We start from the raw sequence: 26,762 nt of genomic DNA, 5'->3' as shown, positions 1-26,762 counted from the left end.
AACAATATAAAAAGTTTATTGCATAAATATTTTTAGTGAATATATCTGTATTAAATATAGATATATATATCTGATGTTTCTCCAGGTATCTAGTGGAGCCGCTTCTCCTTTGTGGGCTTTACTGCCCCCAGTGCTCCAATAACACCTGTTGCATACACCTTTCGGACTCTCTAGTTCTTCCCTGAGCCCTTGGTATTTTTCCAATTTCTCATGTTCTTATTTCCAGATGTTTCCATCATTTGGAGTGGCAACGCTGATCCCACAGGATCTAAGCTCTGTCATTCTCCACCACCTTGGGAGAAAGCACCCATTTTGACATGTAGTTTGTATTCTGCACAAAAGTTTCTGTTCAGTATAACAGCCTCTTGGTTATGATGGTGCATGCATTCAACAACTGCCAATATGTTACACCCTGCTGTGAGATGATGGACTGTTTAACCGCAGGTTAATATGATTTAGTAGATAACAAAAACAGTTGTATTATTTCTTTCAGTGAATAACTGTTCCTACATTTCCACTTATTTAGACAAACTTGTTGCCTTGTCCCACATGAACAAACTTATTAAATATAGAAGCCTTAATTAATATATCCTCTTCAGAAAGAAGGCTGCCTGGTGTCATGAGAAGGCTGATAACACATTAAACCACTAAATGTAGGCATTATAACAGGAAATAAATAAAACAGAGTGGCATTATCTGATATGGACGACATTAGTAAAAACAAAACGTTTGCTGTGCAGATTAGCTCTAAAACAACCACTTTGTGCGAACTTGGAGGACAAATGGTGGCGCCATGCGTTACATCAGCATTCATCAGCTTATTGGAGAAGGTGCCCCTGCTGTTTACTGGTAGGTTGGTTATTAATGCAGAGAGGAGCATATGTAGCATATTTTACTGCATGGCTCTAGAGAATAAACAGGGTCATTCATTGCTATTTGTTTCTATGAGGTCAGGGATTTTATCTGTGGTTTCTAATGGCAAAGTCTTTAATTCATTGCAACCAGATAAGCTCTACAGAGCAAAGGCATGTTTTTCTGATCAAAGGGATTCAGTCAGCTTCAGCACCAGGGCTGGGTATTTTGGGTAAATCGATTCGATTTTGATTCATACAGTTCTAAATCAATTAATTTTGATTTGATCTGTTTTTACAATAATGAAAGTGGTTCAACTGTGTTTCAAAATACTCATGAATTTTGTTTTTTTCCTGTCACATAAGTGCAAACTTATTTGTGAAAAGGAAAAAAGTGAAGCCTCACTCAAGCAAGCAAACGTGACACAGCAGACATGCATGAGCTGCATTATCTTCACTTCACAAACTATATTTGATTAGCAACAGAAAGTCAGATTAAAATCTTTTTTTTTTTTATTGTAGGTATCCAGAATAGAAACTCTGCCTCTGCCTTACCTTTGGACTGGCAGTTCTTTATAGGTCTTTATCTTGTAGAATAGCATCCAAAAAAAAAATATAAGGAACTTTGTGACGAAAGCTTCAACTGTGTGGATGAAAGCTTAAGGAAACCCAGCAAGAGCCACCTGCTAAAGACGACATAGTAAGCAGTTGTGTTTTAAGTGGAAACTTTTACAGCGGGGCATGATTTAAACTTTAAACCTCACCCCCCAGCAAATAATGAAATAATTAAAAAAGCTCCAAGAATTTAAAGTTTTTTTAAGCAACATGCCACAATTCTAAACTAAATATGAAGTGAAATGTGGATAGGAGAGTATTGAAACAACCCTAATTGTATATATTCATAGAGATACTATTGTCCCTTTGCATACATTTATTTAATCTCTCTTTGGGATAAATTAAGTATTTTTGAATTAAATTTGTATTTTTCTCAATGAGAAATTTAAACTGCCAAAATATTTATTACTAAACCCTATGAATGAAATTTGAAAAGCAGTACGGTTTGTAAAAAACCAAAACAAAGAAAAATTTTTTTTTTTTCTTTCATTAAACCTATGGGCTCAACTAAATTTGCAAGTAATGCTTAAAAAAACGCAGGACATTTTTATTAATAAGCCTCATATTAAACAAGAATGCTCCCTCCTATCGATCAAACGGTGTCGCGCCTAAAATCGTTTGTATATCAGTATTGAAGGAGGAAACAAATGTTCATAAACAAGTTTATTGAAAATAAAAAGGATGTATTCTACAAAACATTGTTTTTAACTCCTTTATGTTTCTGTATATCTGGTTCACAGAAAAATCTTAAAACATCGACATGATAAAACATACAAAATCAATAAATATACATTTATCCCAGGATTAGTGTTTCCTTTTCACAGCTGAAATCAATATTGACATCAGCAATGCATCTTACCGTTAGTCTAAAATCTGATGCTCATGTTTGTAGTGTACAGTTGTTATAAATCTGCTATTAAACAATATGCTAAACTTAGCATCACAGTCTTCTGCATTATATAAAGTTCTTATGCTAAATAACCTTTAGGCTAGAGTAACTCATCAGATCTACTTCTTATTCAAGCTCCAAAGGCTTTTATGCAAACATAAAGCTGTAACCATTTAACTCAATGAGATCGTACTGATCCATTTATAATGAATATTCAAACAGTCTTGTTTTTTTGGGATAAAATGAGCTACAAAACCTTAAACCTTAAGAAAAACAAGATCTCTTTCTCACTCTGACGCATGGATGATGGTGCATGTTGGGATTTACAGTGAAAATCTCCATTAGCTTACAAGTAAGGCATTAACATTAAAGATTTCTATGCTTCAGGCATCACTTGGTGTGGTTTTGAACATTGCGTTTAATAAGAATCATAAATTATTTTAAAAAGTTGTCACTGTTTAAGAGAAAATTTATTCAGTGACTCAGACTCAAATAGCTGACACAGGATCTACATTTGAGTGCAGAATAAAATCAATAACAGCTGTCTCCTGTTCTAATAAAAAGAAAGGTTTAGGTTTCTGTGTGCATTTATGGTGACTGAAGACTTGGTTCGGTCTACAGCAGAGCGTCCATGTCCAGTTTTGGTAGAGGCTCCTTCCAGTAGGAGAAGCTGCTGTAGTCAGGATAATCCAGAACAGAGGAGTTACTGCCTTCAGCAGAGAGCACGGGGAAGAAATGCTCAACCAACCCACTCAGGTGGTTATACCTGCAGAGCAAGCATCCAACCAAGATGTTACAAATCGTAATCCATGAATGTATTACAGCATGTCACAAATATTCATTTTGATGTAACAGCTGAGGTTTTACTATTGGAAATTAAATTGTACTGGTGTTAGACTCACGAAGACTTGTTGCCTTTAGTCATCTCTTGGATAAGCTCTCCTTTAGGGTTAACTGTGAAGATTCTAGCCTCAGATACTCCAACCTGCTTATAGGCATAAGCATCCTGCAAAGCAATACAGATAAGCTTCAGTGCAAAGGTTCTTGTGCTAAATCTTTCAGAGACCACCTAAATGACAAAAATCAAATAATACAAAAAAAACATTTCTGCAACCAGTGTGGAGTTTAGCTTACATTAGTCCTGTTGCCGAAGGCGGCGTAGAAAGGTTGTTTGTGTGGCCTGAACAGATCCCCGATGTCACTAAGGCAGGCGATCTTAAAAACCTCCGGCTTTTTCTCAATCACCTCCCTGCAAGAGTTAGGAGAGTTTTTTTTTTTTTTTTTTCATTTCAAGTGTTTTATTATATTTTATATAAAACCAAATGTGGCAGCTGACAGTCCTCCATAAATATAGAGATATATAGAGCACTTTTCAATATCTATTCATTTGTAGACACTGATTCTGGTTTAATTTAATGTGAAAATAAATTGCTCCACATCTGTAGATACCAGCTGTATTGACCATCCTTCACAAAATAAATCATCAAACTTTTTAATGACAGTTCTGACTGTGAAGACATGCTGTAGCTCCACCGGGAAATACTCCACAAGAACCCAGAGGTGTCAGGATGTGTAGACGTTTGTAGCTGGACGCAAAATGCAGAGGCAGAGATGGTTTCTGCTGGGTTGAATGTTGAAGGTAGTTGTGGTATAAATCCAAAAGTAATCTGGCAGGGAACACGGAAACCAGAACAGAGTGCAAAGGAGGAGACTAAAAAGAACTGATGTGGACATGAAATAAAGACGTCGATCCAGCAGAGGAGGGGTAAAGATACGCTGAGGAGAAGACTATCCCCGAAATCCCACATCCTCTGTAACCCCCAACTGCAAAGCAAAGCCTACAGCCTGCGCTGTTCCTCCTGTCCTGCTCCGCTCCCACTTCCTTGAAGCTTGAGGAGAGCATGCGCTAAATTATTGTTAAAGTCATAGGAGATGGGAAATGAACGCTTAATTCAATATTACATATTTAAAAAATTTCCCATCAGCATCAAGCATATGTGCAGTTTCTGCCCAAAGATTTTCTTTTCGTTTTGGATTTTTGCAATAGAGATAATAGTATCAGACGAAATAGGCTTGTATGAACTGTTTGTTCTCTACTTCCAAACTCAGCATCTCTTCATCCAGGCCTGCGATCAGATGAAGATGAGAAATCTGCCTGCTGGTATGTTGAAGAACCAATAGTTTGCATCCAATTAAACAGTCTTAGTTTTCGGGAATATATAAGAATGATGCTCTAATTAATATATATTAGAATTAGATATAATTATATAATTCCAATAATAATAATATTTCAAATATATATATAATTCTTTGTTTTACACTTGTGTAAACAAAATGACAAATAAAATCTGTCTAAGTCTGTCTAAGTCTAATTAGTAGTTACCTATCTATTGTTACTATATTTTGATTTGACACACCGGATCTTCTCGCTGTTGTTTTTCCTGTTTGGTGCGAATGCAATTGTGGATCTTGACCTGGCCGGAGCGGAGCAAAGGATAGCTTGGCTCCGTATTTTCACGGGGACGGACTGCGAGGATGTTCGTGGACGGTGACATGCAGAGTAGTAGCTGTGGATGTGGAACAATTCTGAATGATGTTGATGAAGATTCTCAGTCATCCAGGTCGTAGCCATTCCGTAAAAGTAAAAAAAAAAAAAAAATAATAATCCACTGGAGTTGGTTTGAGTCTCAAACTCACTGCGGATCCAGATATTTGAATTCAGAAAGCTTCCTGGAGGCGAAGCAAAACGTCTTCAAATCTTGGAAACCAAGTCCAGTGGATTGTTTTTTTAAAATTTTTTTAACTTTTACGGAAATTCTGAATGATTAACATGACAGAGAAGTACTCCGTGTGATGTACGTGAACGGGGCGGGGCGGAGCGCAGACAGAGGATGTGGAATATGGGGTTCAGCGGTTCCTCCCGTCTTGCTCCGCTCTGACTTCCTTGAAGCTCAAGGGGAGCATGTGCTATATTATTATTTAATTCGTAGTAGAAAAACTTGTGGTAATTAATGCTTAATTTGATATGACATAATTAAAACTCACCATCAATCACACACGTTTCTACCCAGACATTTTTATTTTTGTTGTGCATCTTTGTAAGTTGTGTATCTTTGAAGTTGTTGTGACTGGATTTGATGAAACTTTTAAGCCTCTCGGTATAAAATAAATATTTTGTTTGAGATGAGAAATTTGCTTCCTGGTATGTTGAAGTACCAATAATTTGCATCCAATAATTTGCATCCAATAATTTAACGGTCTTAGTTTTGGGGAATATCTAAGAATTATGCTCTAATTTGTAGTTAGTTAATATGTCGTGTTTTAATTTGAAAAACCGGATATTCTCAACGCTCTTTTTCCTGTTTGGTGCAATTCCAAATGCGGATCTTGACTTGGCCCGACTGGAGAAAAAAATATCTTGGCTCCGTCCGGTGGAGGACAGAGAAGACGTATGTGGGCAGTGATGACCGAAGGTGTAGCTGGGGATGTGGAACAGTTCTCACTGATTAACATGAGTGAACAAGTGCCCCGACTGATGTACGTGGGTGGGGTGCAGAGGGAGGATGTGGAATCTGGGGGTAACAGGACACAGATTGGAGTAATGATCTGAGTTGGAACAGGTGTGGAGAGATAGAACTAGAAGAAAACAAATGGGAAGGAAGTCGAAACTGGGGGGCAATGGAGAGTAAATATAACCTTAACATAACTGTAAACAATGAATGACAAAAAATTAAACTAGAGCTGTGACAACCTGCTTGTTGCAACAGAGCTGGATGCGCTGCTTTTTTTCCCTAAAAAATCCTGTTTGTTCACAGCGCAAGGCACGCCTTGATTAAGCCCCTTCAACACATGCACTGACCTGATTGGTGCACTGTTCAATCTGGCTCCTAACTGCATTTTTTAAAATATTAGTTTCCCAGCAGACAGCGTCACAGAAACGACCGCTGCTGCTACTGTTGTGTATCCCATTCAGTTAAACAGAAACAAAGTCCATCCGAGGCTGTTTAATCCCTCGTGCTGTCAGTCTTTCACCTCTGTTCTGCTGCATGGATGGTACGCTCACAGATCATTAAGAAAAAGAGAAAACCCAACAAACACACAAACAAACAAACAAGCACACAAATCTGTGCTTTTGTATATAAATCTAAATAATGTATCTTGATTAAAATGGATGAAATGAAAGTTTGATCATTTCACCAAATGCTCTTTAAAAGGTGAAAAAACCCAACTGGCTCATATTGTAATTCCTCTGATATTCTGTAACAAGAAGGTAAGAAACAAAACAACTGCAAAAAGTTCAATGCTACCATTTTATAATATCCTATATATATATCCGATATATTATTACCTGTGTAGTGCTGAGAAGAGGCTGCTGGGAGCCAGCAGCACAGGGCCTTTAGGAAGAACAGTGCCTTGGTCGTTGACCCACTGTAAGTAGTCTTTAGTGATAGCAGCCATGCCGATCGCTCTGGCCGAACAGTACAGGAACTTATATCCATTTCTGCAAAGAAATATATATAACTATGACTGGATTTTATTACATTAACTACTAAAAAAAGGGTTTAACTCAGTTAAACCCTAAAGTTATATTTTATATACTGCATTTTTAGATATTTTATTTACTTCACATTATCTGTTAGTCCAATAAACCTCAATTCAATACTGAAATATTACTGTCCTACAGTTATTAGATATATCAAACTGAAATAGCTGTTGCAAACACCCAAATATTTTCAAATAGAAATAATAACGATTAATAGGGGTGCCCAAACTTTTTCAAATAACTGTATATATATGTATATATATATATATATATATATATATATATATATATATATATATATATATATATATATATATATATATATATATATATATATATATATATATTTCTCGAACAACAGGATATAGGAAATAAGAAAACACAACATGATATCACAGGATTAGATGCATTGATGTTCTCATCTCATCTATCTAGTGCCAATATTTCCAAGGTTTGAAATTACATACTGGTGTATTTTGTGGTAAAGTTTGGCAATTCCTTTATGTGTCCAGTCTTTTCCAAACTGAGGTAGAATATGACCGAGAGCATCAGACCTGCAGGAGACAGAGAGGGGAGCTTACAAGGGGAAAAAAAGAAACTTCTTTTGATAAGAAACAAAAAAACTATGGAAGCAGCAACAAAGATTACAGTAGGAACTTAGATTTTAAAGGACACTTGAGGTTAACATCTAAATGTGATACATTTATGTCAGTGTATCTAGAAATAAGAGCTGGGAACGTGAAAATGAGAAAAAAAATAGATTTCTTCTTTTCTGTTTAATGGGGAATTCAGTGTGTGAGGATGCGCGGCAGTTATTTCTAACAAGTTGTCTCTGTCAGCTAAATTTGTTCCTATATTTAAGGCTTAACGGACCATCTAGGGATGGAAGTTCAAGAATAGTGATTGAATAATATTAACTATAATTCAAAAAGTGGGTGGGACTTCAGTATTCTTCAGTAGTGCAGACAGAGTGTCTGCACGGCTTAAGAAAAGATCTAATGTAATATGCTTTAGGGAGGTAATGCTGCAGCATGATTTAGCTCCTACACCAGAGATGCAGAATGAAAAACTCGTTTTACTCTGCTTACTTAGTGATTGTCCCATCAATGTCTGAAATGATCACACGATCGTCCCAGTTCCACAGGTAGATAGCAGCCTCACAGCGACAGGTGCCCTGATACTGTGTGGTCACACTGAACACCACTTTATTGGCTCCTTCGTGCAGATTTAGATTTTCCTGGGGATGGAAGAGCAGACTTGAACCATTCGAAGGCCTTAACAGCTCTTTCCTTTGAAATACCTTTGGTGTTTTTAGACAAAGAGTCATGATTGGCCTACTATCTGCTTAGAGGTGAGACGCAGGGATTTGCGATACATCTGACTGATGGACTGAGCCATGTTCATGGTTTCTGTAGAAAGATCGGAGGGAATGGTGGCTTTTCTTCCAAGCCCTGCAGCCTCATCACTGTCAACATCATCCAGTGTGGCTCTGAAGAAACAACAACAAATAGTCACAATTTTGGCGTTTCTTTTAAGAATATAGGATACTAAAAACAATTTCCAACATAACAGTGCCTTGTAAACTTATACAAACGTTTCCACGTGCTTAGAACCTTAAAGTAGGTGTATTCATGAAAAATGTGATAGAACATGTGAAGTTAAAGGAAAGTGATGTAGCTTTCTATTTCTTGAAAAGTGTGATTTGAATTTAAGCCTGTCACAATGAAAACAAATAAATTAATTGCATGATAAATCTAAATGAGCTCAATTAAACTATTTGCAGGTACTCGCTAGTTGCATGGTCTCAATACGTTCCAAGCAGAGTAGCATGAGAGCCAGGAACACTAACTTAGATTTAAAGAACAGCGAGGGGGTTTCTTTAGAGGGAAGAACGGGACGGCTGCAGTGTAGGATGACTGAGTTCAAACAGAATATTAAATTATTAAACTATACGTACATAAAACATAAACATTTAATGTAGTTTACAATCTACGTAGCATTTAATAAACAAATAAAATACAAAAGGGGGATAGAGTTTGTTTAATCCCTAAAGAGATGCTGCCCTTAAATATTGTTAACATTTGTCACCCAGTAAGAATTAGCAGGAAAGAGACACCTCACACATGTCCAATGGCCTTTGTTTGCATTTGTGTATAAAACCGGCAGTTTTCCCCCATCTAGGCCTGGTGATTTAAACTTATTGAAGGGCATTTTATTTAATGTTTTGTGTCTAGTTTTTAATTCTGTATAAAATTTCCGCAGAAGTGTTTTTCAAAACAACTCAAGTTTAGGTCTCATCTGACTGGAATCCAAGCTTCCACCTGTGTGCTATGTCCTCTTTAGGTCTTGCTTTAAACTACAAAAGTTGAATTCTTTCAGCAATGTTCCCTTTATGATCTCCAGGAAACCTAAAAGACATTTACAGGACAGCTGCATTCCTGCTAACAATGATATGTAACATATTCTCACAGCTGTGGAGGGGGGAAAAAAAGCAAACAATCCTCATATTCTTACAAATGTAAAACAGTAGAGAAACAGAAGTGTAACAGCAGGACTTGCAGAAAGCTCCAGCTGGAAGGCATGCTGCACGGTTTCCTTGAGAGGAATTACTTAATCATTTGTTAAAGAGGCGACTTACTGAACAGTGGAGGAAACACTTGCCAGCGGCTCCTCCTGCTCCTCCTTTGATTGTTTCTGCTGAAGGAAATGAAAAAAAAGAGGAGTCGACATCAATCAAAAGAGCTCCATGTCAACTAGAAGAACAAGCCCCTTCATGTTGAAGCGTGTGTAGTCAGTGCACGCCGAGACATGCAACATTTCTACATGATTGGCTACCTGCTTGTTGTCCATGTCTCTCCTTCTCCAGGAGAACCACCAGCGACCAGACTTTTTAGGCATCTTGTCCTTCACCAGCTGCTCTATTGTACTCTGTGGGTGAAACTCTTTTTTTTACCGCAAGTGCTTTTATTGACATATCAAATATATACATTTCCTTTAAAGTAAAAAAAAAGCAGAAAAACGTATTTAAATAAGAAGTAAAGATACCTTTGGGAGGTGTTTTTGGAATGCTGTCATGGACAGGATCATTGGAGCAGCCACTGCCCAATTGTAATAGCTGCCAAAGAGCCAATAGACAAGACACTATATGATGAGAACTTTTAAAAAAAAAAGGATATATATATATATATATTCCCTTACTTAGAATTAATGCAAACAACCAGACTTTGGTCCTCAATGATTCCCGGGTTGTTGACTAAATCCTGATATGTAACGAGGTGTTGTGTGAACTTTTCTGGAGCAAAATGAAAAAAAGAAAAAGATTACATCTATATGTTGTGTGCCGTATAAGCAGGGCCATCACCCTTGACGCCTGATCCAGCCCTCCCTACCTTTGGTGATCTGGTTGGTGCCTCCTTCTTGCCCACAGAGGGACAAACTGACGTCCATGCTGTACGATGCGGAATCGGACAGATACTCGGTGCCGCTGTCCATCGCTCCGCTGCCCACAGACTGAGGCGACTGGCTCCCCGAACAGGAACTCTGTTCAGCATTCTGGCTGAATGCTGCCTCCGCCTCCCTGCGAACAAGCATAAAATGCTTACTGTGTAAGGGTTACTGTGCTATTACATCTCTATAACACAGAGTCCAACTTTACATGTTTGCCTGGTTACCTCATTTTGCTAGTTTCAAATTAGAAATTGATCTTCTCATAGCTTTCCTGACACCACTCTACCATAAAGTACTAGCTGTCCTCTTGGCAGATTCCTTCAGTTCCGATGGACGACCTCCCTTGAATTGAGGAGGTAAGTTAAACAATTTGTCACTGGAATAAGATGATTTACATTTAAAGTAAAGCATTTTGAATTGAAAGAGCTTCCTGGATGGGAAGAGAAATTTCTTCAAACTTGGAAACCAAGTCCAGTGGATTGTATGTTTTTTTCATTTTTTTGGAACGACTATGAACTGGATTACTCAGAATCTTTACCAGCATTTAAGTAAACAAAAAGTCTATCAACATATTTCAAATAAGTTCATGGACTTCCAACATCAAATCATCTTTTTTTAATATTGTTTTTACCTGCACAAACTAAGGGAAAATACACTATTTTTCCTTTACAGTCTACTTTAACAGTTATTACCTCAGCCATGGTGGTTACGTTTTTAGGAGAGTCTGTCTGCGTACAAGATAACTTGAAAAGTTATGAATGGATTTAAAGAAAATTTTTACCAGATGTGCCCCTCTCATCAAGGAACAATTCATTAAAATTCATTCATTTGTAATGATCAAGATAATGTGCAAGTTTAGCTATAGGTTTAAGTTACAATATGGGGCAAAATTTGCAGCTTGGCGGAAGTCTGCGATCTTGGAGTACTTTTCTACTTAAGAAACTGCAGCAGCTTTAAGCTTCAATCGTACTGCGATCGGATAACAGTCATTGTTAGAGAGATCAGGGGTCTGTAATCCTGGCTTTGTGGCTCACTAAATATACCAAATGATGCACTCTTGCCCTGCTTTTTTTGTGAGTGTTATAATTTAGTTCTGTGCCCGAATGAAGGAAAAAAAACAAAAAACTGGCCCCCTCCTTCCCCTATTGTACATTTCTTTTACATAACACCACTGTTGATAGGCTACCAGTTGAGGCAGGATTAAATTGAACAAAATAGGTCAGAGTACTGTGTTAAAAAACAAAACAAAACGAACATCTTACGTTTTGGGGAAATAAAGTGCCGCCACCTCTGGGTCCAGAGTGGTCAGGTCATCCAGATAAATATCCGATGGACCCAGGTGGTGATTTCGTTTACCTGCAAACAGAACCACGCTGCAGTGAAATGAAAGGTTTATGACTTTCTCTTCAAGCATTAACATAATCCCTAAAATGCTTCACCTTTTCTCTTGTCCTGTTCCGCTGTGGAGGATGCTTCAGAGGGCTTTGCCGCGTTGATCCCAGAGACCACGTCCTGTGATACAGCAGTCATTGAGCTAGCAGGTGATCCATCATTCGCTCTAGCTACGTTATCCTCGTCTCCTCCATCAGTGCCAGGAAATATGCCTCCATCTCCCACACCAACAGGAGCAGAATGGGAAGAACCTGGTTCCCTCTGCTCAGATAAGACAGCTTGGTGCTGCTGATCTACTAGGTCTCTTGTTTCTAGGACAGTGCTGTCATCCATCTGTGTTTCAAACCTGTTAAATTTGTTTAAAGCTCTGTTTTCAATCCCCATTTCAACCTCTGAGCTAACCTGCTCAGTGCTTTCTTGGCTGGTGTTGAAATAAATGTCAACTGGCTCAGAAGGCGATTCTCTGTCATTTCCATCCGGTGTGCGTTCAAGTGACTGTGTTGAATCCATACCCCCTGAGGAAACGCAGGACATGAAGAGGTCGCTGTGTGAGGAAAGTGCCTCAAGAGAGTTTTTCTCCAGTGATAAAGGGCTGCTTTGGGTTGAAGAGTTGCCTAAATCGAGAGAGAGTGTCCTCGGGTGAGGCTTTACAACGGTTACGCCGCCTGCTCTATGGCAGCTGGTCACGGTGCCATAGCCCAGGTCAAAGGAGTCCTGTCTCTCAATGGTGCGGAAATGAGAAGTGCTTGAGGGAGAGGGGGCCTGTAGCTCTGCTGGTGCCTTTTCTGGATGACAGGGCTGCAGAAAGCAGGAGAACTGTGTGTTAGCAGGGCAGATACATACAAGGATATGAAGTTCAAATTCTGCCAAAAGTCCATAGATTTAACAAGCACTGATATTAAAAAAATATATTTTAAACAAACGCATCTAAACTACAATCCACACACATTTGAAATGTTTTATATCTGTAGATTTAATACCACAAGGCCCCTAATCATCTTCACCACATTCTCTGTGCTATCTTGCTTTTTTATCTATTTGTATTTTCTCTCCTACTCGCCTCTTTATCTGTTGATGTCTGTAACAATGTCAACTATTATTACTCTTAGGGTGGAACTAACCTGAGAAAGGAAAAGGCCTGTAATTGGCTACTTTTCAGAAAATCCACTTTCTACGGTGTTCTCCTGATGCTACGTTCACGCCACAAGCAGCAGAGGCCGCAGAAGCAGCTAGTTTACAAGCAAAGTCAATGGTTGATGAACAACTTGGCGCAACTATAGTTTTGATCAGCAGGAGCAGCGCGTCTGAGCAGCGCGTCATGAGATTCTGAGCATCTGACATGTGCTTCAAGATGCTTCAGTCGCACGTCAGAACTAAACTTGCACAAGCATAAAAAATGAAGCAGCACACGTGTTTTTGCTACTCCTGCTGCTTTCGGTGTGAACGTAGCATTGATTTCAGCTAGTAACTTTAGCAGTGCACCTTCAGAGTAATTTTTATCGAGTTGAATCCTGCATTTATATCCAACAGCAATCTGTCATCAACTGACAACTTTATAAAAACAATGCTGGACAATGAAAAACATGCATGAAAAAATACAAGAGTTCATTCAAGCCCCAATTTCCTAAATATAAACAGTGATGGCAACGTTAGCTTAGCATATAAAAATTTCCAAATCAAACAACAATCATTTTTAGAACAAATGGCTTCTGCGGCAAGAACACATTGATTAATAGGGTAAGGCTTTATTATTTAATGATGACTCTACGTAACCATTTTTAACTCTTTAAAATAGGCTGACCAGACGTCTCAGATTTCCAGGGACAGTCGCCACCTGTCCCTGGAAATGTCACCGATTTTACCGTTTTATGGATGAGGGGGAAATACCCAAATGGAAAAGAAAATAAGTGAGGAACTGTAGGCTAAATTACATGTGTGATACGTTATTCGAAAGCTAACACCTTCTAGTTTATGAATATATACATGAAAATTGGGTGACTATAACTTTGTTAAAGGTCACATTATTTTTAGCTTATTTTGCATTCATCTAGACGTGTAATGACAAACCATGTATTTTTGCTGCTTCAAGCTGCTCATGAGAATGATCCAGATTTATAGATGTGTTTTAATTGTTGTAATTTAATCTGAATATAAAAATATAACGTAACTTTTTTAATAGTGACACAGATTTTAATCCAGGCTGCTGGAGGATACCCAATGCACTGCAGCTGTCGAGGATACAGTATAAACAACTTGAGGCCATTTAATTAGATATATATATATTTGTTATCATTGTGTAGAAAAAAAATGTTTTTTAATTTGTATGTATATATATATATATACATATATATATATAAGTTTTAATTACATTTTTTTGAATGGAAAAAGAGTGAAAGTCCTACAGACTCTGCAATGATGCAAACTGGCCTGTTCCTGAACACAATGTTATGTTGCTAACAAGGAAAGAAAAGAGAGAAGACTGAATGACAAAATGGCACTAATAAACACTATTGATTGATTAATATTATCCATCTTACAGGAAGAGGCACATTCCTGGATTAAATGTTAATAAATATGTAAAAATTGATGAAAACATCACTGTCCCCATTTGCTATTTTAATTTTCATAAAATGTATTTATTTTTATCTATGAGCTGGAAATGTCCCCAGATTAGATGCAGAAATCTGGGCACATTACTTTAAAAGTACAGCTTTTAGCCTAAAGATGCTTTGCAAACATAGCTAGCTGCAATGAGAGCCACTGAATAGGAGAGTCTTGCCAGCGGAAGCCCAAGAAAGTTAGGCTGCATGTGCATCCAGTAGTTTGTTAACAATACATTTGGTAATCGTTTCATAAAATACAACCATTAGGAAAAAGCTTTCTGATTAAGAGGTTGTACTCCATATTTTTGCTCTGCAGTAAGCCATGTGACATGCCCGCTTGAATCATATTCAGTTGACTCAAATGTAACATTTATAGCTGTTAACATTTTATTTACATGATGAAAGTCGAGTAGAGCAACTTAATATCCTTCTCTACTGCCATGCTACGCCACCGTAGCATGGCAGTAGCTTTAGCGGCTAACTTCCCTCGATCTAATCAAGTTTGCGCATCGCCGTTGCTCTTTGAAATGTTGTCACCATCACTACCTGATCCATCCCGGAAGCACGATCCCGTACCATCAGCTCATTTGCGCAGCCAGATATACATGCGGGTTTCAATAAATAATGTAATTATGGTACTAAAATTATGTATTTATATCCTTAATTCACCAAAGAATGCTAATACACAGCTTAAAAAAAAGTTCTATGACTTTTCTGAAACAATTTTGACATTTTTTACATTTTCTCTGTTAAGCTGCTTCTCTGACATAATCATCGGACATGCTCAGAGCAGTCTGGAAAAATTTGATTAAACCATGTTTATCTGCATTTTAGTTGTTTCTTTCTTTAGGCAACGCACTATATACCATAATGTTAAGATGAAAGGAAAAGATAAAATTCAAATAGAATAGATTTATGTTTAAATCTAAAGCCGAAAAAGTTAGCTCCAGGAAGTAGCGTAGGATCCCTTTTCCGGGAACGATTTTAAGGCTTTTATTTTCTCAGGAAATACTTTATTAACCTTTAACACATTATATTTTAGTAAGCTTATTGTTTTTTGGGAAGGGGAAAAACGTAAGCTAGGTTTTTTTTACAAAATAAAATCGAGGGTGACACAGTTTTTTATCAGGCTGCTCATGCGCAAATGAGATGAAGGTACGGACCGTGCTTATGAGAAGGATGGGTAGTGACAGTCAGGATCCTTACTAGATGGAAGAAAACAGTAGAGGTGGGACTTCCTCAAGCTGGTTCTATCCTCAAAGTGACAAAGGTTGACATTAGTGCACAGATGCAGGTCAACCAGTGAGTAGAAGAGAATTGGGTGCATAAAAAGCAAGAAATTGCAGAAAAAGAGCATGAACTCATTCTTGTGATATATTAGGAGCGTCATGGTATTAAATCTGTATGCCTAAAATATTTCAAAAGCGCATGGAGAGTAGTTTACATGCCTGTGTTTTAAATAAAACTGCTAATACGAGTATGATGAGTATTTATTGTGAAGAATTCTGACTTCATAAAAGTATCACAAAATGCAGAGCTGCATCTGTGTTTGTGTGTAGTACCATGGGAAATCCTCCCCAATTCCACTGCATCTGAAGCCCAGACAAATCCTGGGTTCTAACCAGGAGCTCGGAGTCGCTTTTAGGAGAATCTGGTCGACTGAAGAAAACACTAGAAAACACAGAAGATTCTCAAAAAGTAGAGAATTAACCTGTAAATTTCTAGAAAGGGGGAAAAATGACGCTTTTCTCACTTTTCTGAGGGCGACTGCTCTCCATCTGAATGTGGATGGGTGTCTTTGTTCTGCGCCGCCCCAAGTTCCTCCTTTGGCTCCTCAGACAGTGAGTAGTACACGGATTTGCTAAGAGATCATACAGAAAGAAAAAGATTAATATCTAACACTTTCGTTCACTCTGAATTGTAAAGTATTTAATAAATCCCAGATCCCACATATTGAATATGCTTTCTGTAAATATTTACTAAAACATCAGCCTCTGAATGATTTTGTAGAAAATTGATGCCTTCCTTTCAGTAAGGCTAACACTGGTATGGTTTGGATTAACATTTTTAACAAAAATCAGATTACTTTGTTTATTTAAAATATCTCACCTTCAGTTCATTGTTAAGCAGATACAATTGATAGACATTTTTCAATAACTTCTGATTATATCACAAAACATTTGGAGGATTTTGATTGATTTTATTTGGTCTAATCTGATAACATTTGCATGTTTTATCATCTGACCTGGCAAGCAGCGCTGCAGACAGCTCCTTAGACGCAGCATCAGCTTCTCTCTCGCTCTCCTCTCTATCTCTCTCTTCTGATGAGGAGCTGACTTCTTCTCTCAGGTGACTATCGGAACGCACACGCCTTCGCCGCCGTTTCTTCCTGCGAGCTCCGGGCTCCTCAGTGGCCACGTCAATCTCCTCAGGGGCCTCCTGAGGGATCGGAGAGGTGCACAGATAGGCTGGCACCTAATATCGAGAAGAAGAGAAGCAAAATAAAATAAAATGAACACAAATGTATGATTTAGCAGGAGAAGACTGACTGATGTCATTCGACTTACCTGCATGTTTTCGTTTTCCTCCACGAAGAAAGCCTCGCCATTGTCTCCAAGCTTCATGTGCAGGTCCACCGCTTCTCCGTTGATCTTGATATCGACCTAAAAATCACAAGATAGGATTTACAACAGTGGCAAAACTTTCATACAGAGAAAAAGAAAAAAAGAAGCACACTCACAATTTTCTCTTTGGAGCGGAGCACGCCGAGCTTCCCAAAGCGGACGTGGAACGGGGAACACTGGAAAGACCCATCCGGCTGCCGCACCACGATGACGTCGATCCCTCCGGTGAGGGTGGCGGGGTTCAGGCCGCGGTACAGCTCCTTCACCGTGACAAACACGGTCTCCGCTAGCTGGCCCACAATGTTCATGGTCTGCGACTAGAAAAATGAAACAAAAATATATAAAAAGGAAGTCACTTCTGAGGCAGACAGCGAGCCTTTTACGCAACAACGAAAGAGGTTTATGCATTTAGTAAACTCTGTCGCTTTCATCACACAAGAAAGTTCAAACCTGTGTAGACTTTGGTCCGCTTCAAACAGCAGAATGTCCTGTAAGTTCTGAGTAAGACGATATTTCTACTGTTTGAATAAGCCAGGCTGACCTTTGCATTAGATCTTTGGCCATGACTAATAGTCTGAAGGTCAGTACACAGGAGTTAAGACACATTTAGAGAAAAGAAGCATTTGTCTCTGCAAGACAACAAAAACTGCTGAGGTCATCTTCCTGGCCTGCCATGGTGATTATGTAACAAGAGGCTCGCTAGGTGGAGTTCTAGAGAAAACAAACAGAGATTCGGCTCTGTGTGACAAAAAAATGAAAAATAATTATCACTGCATAGACTTGTTTTCAGCAAAATAGCAAGCTAAAAATAACTTTAAAAAGCAACAAGCTATTTAAAACCAAGCATGAGGTTAGGCTTCTGAGCTGTAATCTTTTCAGAGGGGTCCTTATACTTTCTTCCTCCAAAAATTAACCTCTGTAGCACAAAGGTTGAAGCTTTCAGGAGTAGGTGAGAAATCAGTTTGACCGATTAATCCAATTTACCATCTTTGAAGATCCCATTTTTGATAAATCTTGATTTTTTTTTCCTCTCCTCCGTGCACTTCCCTTGTCCAGGACGATGTTATCCCTTCCCCTTTTCTTGTTAGATGTGCATTGATAAGTAATAAACCAGCTCAGTGTCTCACACCACAAGCTGAAAACATTTTGCAGGTCATATTTTCATTGTTTCTAAAGGCAGGGCAACTTGATTTGCAAGCGTGTTTTTACAGCTTTGAATTCAGTTCAGTCCTCAAGGAGATGATTACATAAAATCAAGATTTTAAAATATTTGTTTGTCATTTGTCTATTCAGAAATGGAAAGGGAAAATAATAAATCAGAGATAAGCTCACATTGATCTACTGACAATCATCTATATTTTTTTTAGAAATCTCCTGCTGTTTTAGTAACTCCTGTCAAGCTTATTTATAAAACAAATGGCCAAACAGCATAAAATGTCCATTTTCTTGAAGGTTGCAAGTGATTTTACATAATACAGCCTTTTTTCACAGTTAAACGGCTTTACCTACTGTTAGGGCTGAAACAATTGATTATTGTGATAATAATCATCAACTAATTTAATAATCGATTAATGGTTAACTGGAGTATAGAGACTGTAAAACACGCCTTTAGTTGACAGAGCGCCCCACTTCGAGCAGTAATTATATCAAAGTTGTTAAAAAAATATCTAAACATTTTGCATTTAAGTTAAAAAACTGTCAATATGATCTATCCAGAACTCCTTAAATGGAAAAGTTTTAGTTTCACCTGGTTTAATTCTGTAAAAATATATTCTTTAAAAAACATTTCTCTATTGATTAATCAAAAAAATAATCAACAGATTAATCGATTTGCAAAATAATCGTTGGAGAAATATAACAAATTTTACAAAAAAAGAAACAAAACAACAGGAGTCCAATTCTCATCAGTGGATATCAAAGCATAACGTGATTCTGATCCCTGAGTCCAGATCATACCCAGAGAGAAGGGTGCAGATGTTCCCTCCTTAGAGAGCCAGGTCGTCCTGACCTCCTCTCCGCCATCAGCTTCTCCACCCCTTCATCAACTCAAAAACCGCCTCTGGAAGCTCTGCCACCATGTTCGCGACTCTGTTTCTCACACTGCTCAACAGCCTCGTAAAGACTCTCAGCATGCCTTTATGAACGTCGGTCTACATCTCGTTAGTTCGGGCCTCTTGGAAACGAAGTTTTAAAAGTTAGCCAAGCTGAGCTAAAGAGGATCATAAGAGATGACAGCGCTCTACTCTTCTCTGGTAGAAATACATATATAAATATAGAGCGATCTAGAAGAGAGTCCTGCTATTCACACACTCTGATGCTTCCTCTATCTCACACACACACACCCTATCGTCTAGTTAAAATCACGCTTCCCCTCTTTCTGTGCACATGACAGCCAGACTAGCAGTTTCTGAAAGGCTCCACCGAGCTTTTCAAACACGCTCTCACGTGGACAACACACTTTCTGGTGGTGACTATGGCTCTCTGGGCCCTAAGAGACCCAAGAGGGGACTCTCACAGGAAAACCAACCTAAAGAGCCAGCAGATTTAGGAGGAAGTCTGAGAGAAAGAGTTTTAGACTGAGGTGGATATCTGTGCCCAAGCCCAGAGAGGGGAAACATAACCGAGAGGTCCAGCAGGCCTCGGATGAAAGCAGCTGCAGCAGCTCTGGCCTGCCACACAATAGAAGAACAACGATGTGTTCAGCTCACACCGCCGCTGTCCGCTCATCTGCTGTAAATAATTTAAAGTGATAGTTGATTGTAATAAAGAGGTCAGCTGTGGGGACCTGGGAAAGCTGAGTAAGTATTCCCTGCAGGGTGAATATGGGGCAAAAGGACCAGAGAGGAAACATTAATCTGTGAGACGTTTTTTGTTTTTCCAAAAAGAACTGAGCTTTTTATTAATTTCTCTACAGTAGATAAAAGCTGCAGTTTTTGTGTTTGATATGGACCAACAGAACCAATGGAAATGTTTTAATTAGGGCTGGATGATTCATTCATTCTATCTATTGATTAAATGTTTTATCTTTTAAATAAAATTTATCTGCATCAATTGTTCAGATTGACAACACTTTGTCTCTTTTTGTTCTCAGCTGGTAAACGGCACACTGTGTGATTAAACCCGCTTTAAACATCTTGCACATCATATTTTCGTTGCTTGCAGTGGCAGCGCCTGCCGACCTGCACAAGCATGTTTCACAGCTTGAATTTAGTTGCACTTTGAATTCAGTTCAACTCCCTGAAGGGATTATTAAAATAAATGCTAGTTTTTGAAAGTAAATTCTGACTTTTTTTTTTTTTATAATGACATTAAAGGGAGATATTGAAATTTGATTCATCAGTTTTGCATGAGGAATGCCAATTATATTTTTTCAGGCAAGATATCCAGTTCTAATTTTCATTAAGGTTTTTCTGAAGTGGCAACTTCAAAGGTCACCATATCAGTGAGATTAGTTAAAAATGTAAAGTTGTGTGGAGGTTTGATAAGACAACATAAAGTATCATTAAAAATAGAAAACTGAGCCACCAGGTCAGAGGGAAGGTTGTAGAGGACTTTGAGGGTTGTAATAAAATAGAAAAACAGCTGAGGCAGATCTACAGCAATAGAGGGGACCAACATACAAAAGAATGAAAATAAAACAGCATCAGAATATTTTAGGGATTACTGAGCAAGTGACTTTCATTTGATTTGGTGGATTAAACAGAACACATCTTCAAATATAAGATGTGATACAAAATGAAGGGTTTACGCAGACACCACTTATTTTGGTCATCTTTTTAAAAACTTTCTGATTTTTACTGTTTTGTTTTCTTTTGTTGTTTTCTTTTTCATAGTTTGCACAAAGATACACCTATATGCCTGCCTCTCATGCTGTCCATGGGGAAATATTTACCTTGTAAATACTAAGATAATTAACAGGTGAAAACATGAGTTTTTAAAGGAGGTTTTCCTCTTCTTTATAAACAAACTTCTCCAAATAGAAGAGCGGCAGGGAACATTTGAAAAACACCCAAAGCAAACCAAAGCAGCCGTGTAGATTACGAAGACAAGGCTACTTGTTTACATGTGGAGTTAGAGTGATGGTCTGGAAATAACACTAAATCCACCCTAACATGTTCCAGTTTCATGTTGGAAAACCAAAGGGAGAGAACCATACCACAATACGTCATCCCAGTTTATTCATTATTATTCAAATATATTCAAACACTGTAGTAATAGGTCGACTAGAAGAGGTAGGACAGAACTCTGTGTGTGAAAGTTTAGGGGAGATACAGATATTTTAGTACCGTATTTTCACGACCATAAGGCGCACCGTACTAAAAGGCGCAGTCTCAGTTATGTGTCCCATTTCTGTATTTAATACACACATAAGGCGCACCGGACTATAGGGCGCATTTTTTATATACAGGTACAAGTCCTCTACTACCTTTAAATACCTCTGCTGCGTATTTAAAAATACAGCTGGGGCAAAACTGAGTATGACTGTGCTTTATTCATGTATTTATTACAAAGTATTAATCAAACCTGGCAGCTGGCCGTGAGACAGACACATCGCAGATGACACAGCGCTGTGGTCACTCCTAAATTAACTTAAAATCCTGAAACCTGCCGACGGAATATGTTCGCTTTTATTACCGGTATCCTGGTGCCTGCAGTTTAAATTATTTAGATGAAAAACACCTGCCAGCCACCGCGTGAACCCGAAGGCTACCCGGCCTAGAGGCTGCTGTTGAAAGGATTTCTACTGTCGGCGCACCGCTGGTATGTGGGGGTCTGAGCCCCTCCGACAGAAATAGATAATCTGGATGAACTGACTGCAATTATTAAGTTTTCAGGTGGCCTTTCTCACTTAAAAACATATTAAAACTACTTTATTCCCACTGATCACAGCAAATATAGCTGCAAGATTTAGATTATTTAGATGAAAAAACACCTGCCAGCCACCGCGGTGAAGAGGAGGAGACCCGGCCCAGAGGCTGCTGTTGAATTAAGTTTTCAGGTAGAAAAATAAAGCGGGAGCAAAACTGAGTATGATTGTGCTTTATTCATGTATTTATTACAAAGTATTAATCAAACCCATCGAAGTCCTCATCCTCTGTTTCTGAATAAAACAGCTGCGCTAAATAAAACATGCCAATTTCCCCTTCTTCGCTGTCAGTCACTTTCCGTGCCGGGCGGCTCCTCAGAAATAATGCCTGCTTTTGCAAAAGCTTGAACAACAGAGCCAGCAGACACGTTAGTCCAAGCATCTACAATCCATCCTCAAACGGTGGCGTAACTTGCCCGGCGCTGCCTTCCACTTATCCTGAAACTGTGGTCTCCGTCTGTCATCCACCGCTCCCACGCCGCTCGCAGCCTTACTTTGAACGGCCGCTTCACACCGATGTCGAGCGGTTGAAGTTCCTTTGTCAGACCCCCCGGGATAACGGCAAGCACAGCGTTCATTTGATTCACCTTTTTTTTCACATCGGCTGTGAGATGGGCAGCAGTGATGGTGATGCGTGGAAAAAACCACCTGGTCTCCTCACATACACCTGCCTTTCATCATCTTCTCATCCATCCAGCCTTTTTCATTTAATATCATATGTCATCAGAGCGCTGTGTCTGTCTCGCTGTCAGCTCCCAGATCAGCTTCTCTGATTGGTTGATGCGGCGCGTCCAGCGGCAAAACTTCAATTTTTCCATCTTGAGCAGCAGCAACGCGTTGGCGGTGCGTCAGATGCTTAAACGCTCCTGCTGTTCAAAACGCGCTGCGGGACCTTTTGCTGCACCTATACGCGCGTCAACCATTGACTTTGCATGTAAACTAGCTGCTTCTGCTGCACCTGCTGGATCCGGTTCACACCGATGTCGAGCGGTTGAACAGCGAGCACAGGGTTAATTTGTTTCCCCATGTTTTTCACATCAGCTGTGAGATGGGCACGCATGGAGTTACATATTAACAGCGATGGTGATGATTGGAAAAAAAACACCTGGTCTCCTTACATTCAGCCACTCTTTCATCATCTCCTCAATGAGGTGGTCTCAAAAGTCGCAGTTACAACACACATAGGGCGCACCGCACCATAGGGCGCACCGCACATTTTGAGGAAAAAAAAAGACGTTTAAGTGCGCCTTATAGTCGTGAAAATACGGTAATATAAGTATAGTAAATAAACAGCTTATTAACTCCCTTTTTTTGTTTCTTTTTATTGCTTCTTTTTATTGTTTTTCGTTTCAACCAAACGACAGCCATGTTGGATAAAATAATCAATAATCCCAACCATGTATGGGGTAGGGAATAACAACTTTTCCTTCTGGGTAGTGATGTTATGAGATGAGCTGAGGCTTTGAGGCATGTGTTGAGTAATGTAGGGGGCATTTACCCCAAAGCGTGTGTCGAGGCGTGATTCATTTAGGGGAGGGGGCAAAACTGATGACGTCCGAGGCCTCTCTAACGTGATACCACATTAACGCTTCAGTAAGTGGTTCAGACCGCGCGAGAACCTCGACAGGCATTTAAACAGCATCACTACTCAGACAAGATGTGGGAGTTTGTAGGAGAGTCTAGTTGGTTAAAACTAGTTTGGTTAGATTAAACCATGTAATGATCAACATCTGAGCAGACCACTGGCTACAGTTGTAAGATTAGTCTTAAGTAGTACTGTTGTCCTGCTAAGCAGTTACCATTCCTAGCAGCATCAGATGCTGACTTCCACTCCTGTGATTATTGAATTGAGACCCACCTTAGATTTCTGAAAGCTGCAATAATACTTAACAAGTATTTTTGGCTAATGTGACTAATTTGTATTGATTTGCCCTAGTACAAATATAGATTGGCTAAAAAACACTGCCAAATTAGTTTGGTTGGTTTAGCCAAAAGATTGGTTGGACACATAACTTCCGACCACAATAAAACCAAAAACTGTGGCAAAAAAATTGTGTTTGAATAAAAATGACTATCTCTTTTCATTTTGTTTATCACTGCCCAATTTGCACAAGCCGTTTCACTGTCTGCTGGAGCTTATTTCACTAAAATGGCAGAAAAACCGTGTACCTTAAATGATTGTTCTCTTCTAAGACATTTTACACAAAAAGAAAAAAATGTACAAAAAAATTTATTATATTACCTATCATTAGAAATTTCAAAGGAACTAAAATGGGGAAAATAAAAAAAAATTGCAAGAAATCTGATTACTAACTGTAGTTCTGCCCTCCACCAGTAGGTGGAGACCTGTTCGCATGAAGCTTCATGAACTGTGGGGATCGTAGAAGCAATTTGGCCAAACGGTTCAACGCCTCATGAGGCTTCATCTCAAAATCACTAATTCTGGCTAACATTTTAAGGTGCCACAGAGAAAAAATACATATTTTCTTCCTTATTCAATTGTGCTCAAACACCTAATAAAAGACAGCATGCAGTACGCTTTTTATTTAATGGTGAACTGTGAACTACTGCATTGCGGGTCAACTTTACCTTTAAACTTGTGTGTCCTGTGGGAGCTAATACAATACTATGTTTACCTTATACTTATGTTTATGTTATACCTTGGGCAAAGAACTTCAGCCCATGTCTTAATAAAAACAATAAAACAAAACATTAATAAACCCTACGAAAGGTTAAATAGACTAATAATTATTACTATTTTTTTTTTACCTGTAGGTTAACGTAATAAGAAATGGGCTAAATAAAAGTTTTGTATCAAAAGAAAGGTTAGTCATGGTGCATTTAGTTTATCTAGAATAATATAGAATAGAAATCTCTTTGTTGTCCCACAATGGGGAAATTGTGGTACAGCAGCAAAAGGTTATAGCAGAAGTGCTCACACAATGTGGGCCTTAGAAAGTTTATAAAAAATAACAGAGTAAAGAAAATACATAAGTACTGTACTGTACAGTGTTACAAAATAATTGCTCTGTATCTGGCATTTTGTTTTGATCGTGTTATGGGAAATGAAACCTGAACTATTATTAGTTAGAGATTAAACAGCATCCTACTACAAGATCATTATAATTTAAATAAAGTAATAATTAGAAAATAATAATCATAATAACAATAATACATTTACATATTAAATAAACATTTTTAAAGAAAGCTGAAAAAAATCTGAGGAAAACAAAAACAGAACCGTTGAAGATGATACTTTAAGAGAACTTTTACAAAGATGTGCTTTATAAAAAAAATAAAACAAGACAACTTCCGGAAAGTTTTGACGTGTCTTACTAAGGCACTGCTCTCTTTACTAGCCAAAAAACACTCCAGACTACATCTCATTTAAAGCACAGAGTGATACAGAAACAATACATTACCTCCAACGAAGCGCTTCGCTATTATATCTAACTTTATAAAGTTTACTTCATTCAAACAGCAGTCTGTCTGTCATGGAGCAACTTCATTTACCTGAAAAGCGTTCCGGGACAATAACGATAAAACTTCACACACTGACAAAACTATCACGGTTCACTTTTCAGTAACGATGCTCGTATTTTCCGTCAGCATTGATTTCCACACAAAATATTATTATCGTCCTAAAAACACGGTAGTACTGACAACAGCTCACCTTTCTGGGCTGCTTCGCACTGAAAAAGCGTCCATCTTCCAACAGTACTGCGCATGCGCATTGGCATGGCAGCCCCTGCGGTCAGCCAATCAGAAAGTCGGATTAAACAAATGTCCCGCCTTTGAATGTAAATAGTAAACAAAGATCTGTGATGTTTGGGGTAGGTTTGAAATTCTAGTGTCCTAAGATTGGTTTGATTATCTGAAAAATATATTAGTGATACAAAATAGAGAGGAGAAAAAAAGAAACTAGTAACAGAGAGTTTCATTTTTAAGATACCAGGAAATCTTTCCAAAAATCCAATCCAAAGTCCAGTGGATTCTTCAAACTTGAAAACAAAGTCAAGTGCATTGTTTTATAAAACTTTTTTGGAAAGACTATGACCTGGATGACTCAAAATCTTCACCAGCATATGCCAGGAAATAAAAATCATCCCATAGATCAAATCTGGCATATCTGCAGGATCCAATGACAGATATGTCTCAATAATTTGGCAGCTTATATCCTGATAGACTCTTTTGTCAAATGTAAAGTACCCTTACAAAGCCCTTTAAACAGCATTAATTTAAGAAATCATTACCACTACATGACGCAATGCCTTCAGGGAGTTGGAAAATAAATCCAGGGGTTGACGTTAAGGATTTTTACCACTTGCCCTTTTGGTAAGTGACTTTCACGTTTCATTTGCCCAGAAACAATTTTTACTTGCACAGTATAATGTTTGATAAATATAGTTCCTAATATTCATTTTTGTATATATATCAATGAAACATGTTTTGTTTTTAAAACGTGTTTTTGTAATTCAGCATTTTTTTTTATTTTACAGGTTCCTGGTGTGTATATGCATGCCTCAGATAATGAACTCAAGTCTACATTTCCTGTTAACATGCCTTTCAATCCTTCCTGCACATTCTTTTCAAACTAAACTTTGCTTTAAACTGTTGTGTGCTTGGGAAAAATACAAATTGTAATGTTAAAAATCTAAAAAAAAAACTTGACAGGTTAAAAACTTAAGATAAATCACAAGATAGAAGTCAATGTCACAAATGAATAACTTATTTTAGAGTCACAGTATGTTTATACAAGATATAATACTATTAATAAAATGTGACTTTTCTAGAGAATCATTATACAGTTATTTTATACAGGGTTTCCACAGTCTTACCTAATTTCAGAATTCCTTGACTTTTAACTGACTCAGGATTAGTTTTCCCTGACAAAATAAATGCAGCAACAAGACAATAATAGTAACATAACA

At 38.2% G+C, this 26,762-nt stretch overlaps 1 protein-coding gene across 6 annotated transcripts; it reads right to left on the bottom strand.

Moving 5' to 3' along the window:
- Window positions 1–2,114: 2,114 nt before the first annotated feature.
- LOC119794275 (phosphatidate phosphatase LPIN2-like) lies at window positions 2,115–25,563 on the bottom strand. 6 transcript variants are annotated; one of them, XM_038301748.1, is made up of 20 exons: window positions 25,505–25,563; window positions 17,081–17,281; window positions 16,908–17,003; window positions 16,586–16,815; window positions 16,094–16,201; window positions 15,903–16,011; window positions 11,785–12,535; window positions 11,608–11,701; window positions 10,288–10,475; window positions 10,097–10,190; window positions 9,944–10,013; window positions 9,734–9,826; window positions 9,537–9,595; window positions 8,237–8,387; window positions 7,987–8,135; window positions 7,366–7,452; window positions 6,704–6,856; window positions 3,490–3,604; window positions 3,258–3,361; window positions 2,115–3,121 (listed from the first exon to the last, which is right to left on the bottom strand). In XM_038301748.1, exons 2-20 carry the CDS (start codon window positions 17,270–17,272, stop codon window positions 2,971–2,973), a joined length of 2,994 nt encoding a protein of 997 aa, XP_038157676.1. In that variant the 5' UTR covers window positions 17,273–17,281; window positions 25,505–25,563; the 3' UTR covers window positions 2,115–2,970. The 6 variants fall into 6 exon arrangements, with proteins under 6 accessions (XP_038157676.1, XP_038157678.1, XP_038157675.1 ...); XM_038301750.1 differs by lacking the exon at window positions 25,505–25,563 and adding an exon at window positions 25,345–25,490; XM_038301747.1 differs by lacking the exon at window positions 25,505–25,563 and adding an exon at window positions 18,921–19,240 and having other exon boundaries at window positions 9,537–9,592.
- Between the last annotated feature and the right edge of the window lie 1,199 nt (window positions 25,564–26,762).

This window comes from Cyprinodon tularosa, unplaced genomic scaffold, assembly GCF_016077235.1.
Source record: "Cyprinodon tularosa strain WSP-4 unplaced genomic scaffold, ASM1607723v1 ctg473, whole genome shotgun sequence".
Lineage (NCBI taxonomy): Eukaryota > Metazoa > Chordata > Actinopteri > Cyprinodontiformes > Cyprinodontidae > Cyprinodon > Cyprinodon tularosa.
The sequence above is the reverse complement of the archived record's forward strand: the minus strand, read 5'-3'. Positions and strand labels throughout refer to the sequence as shown.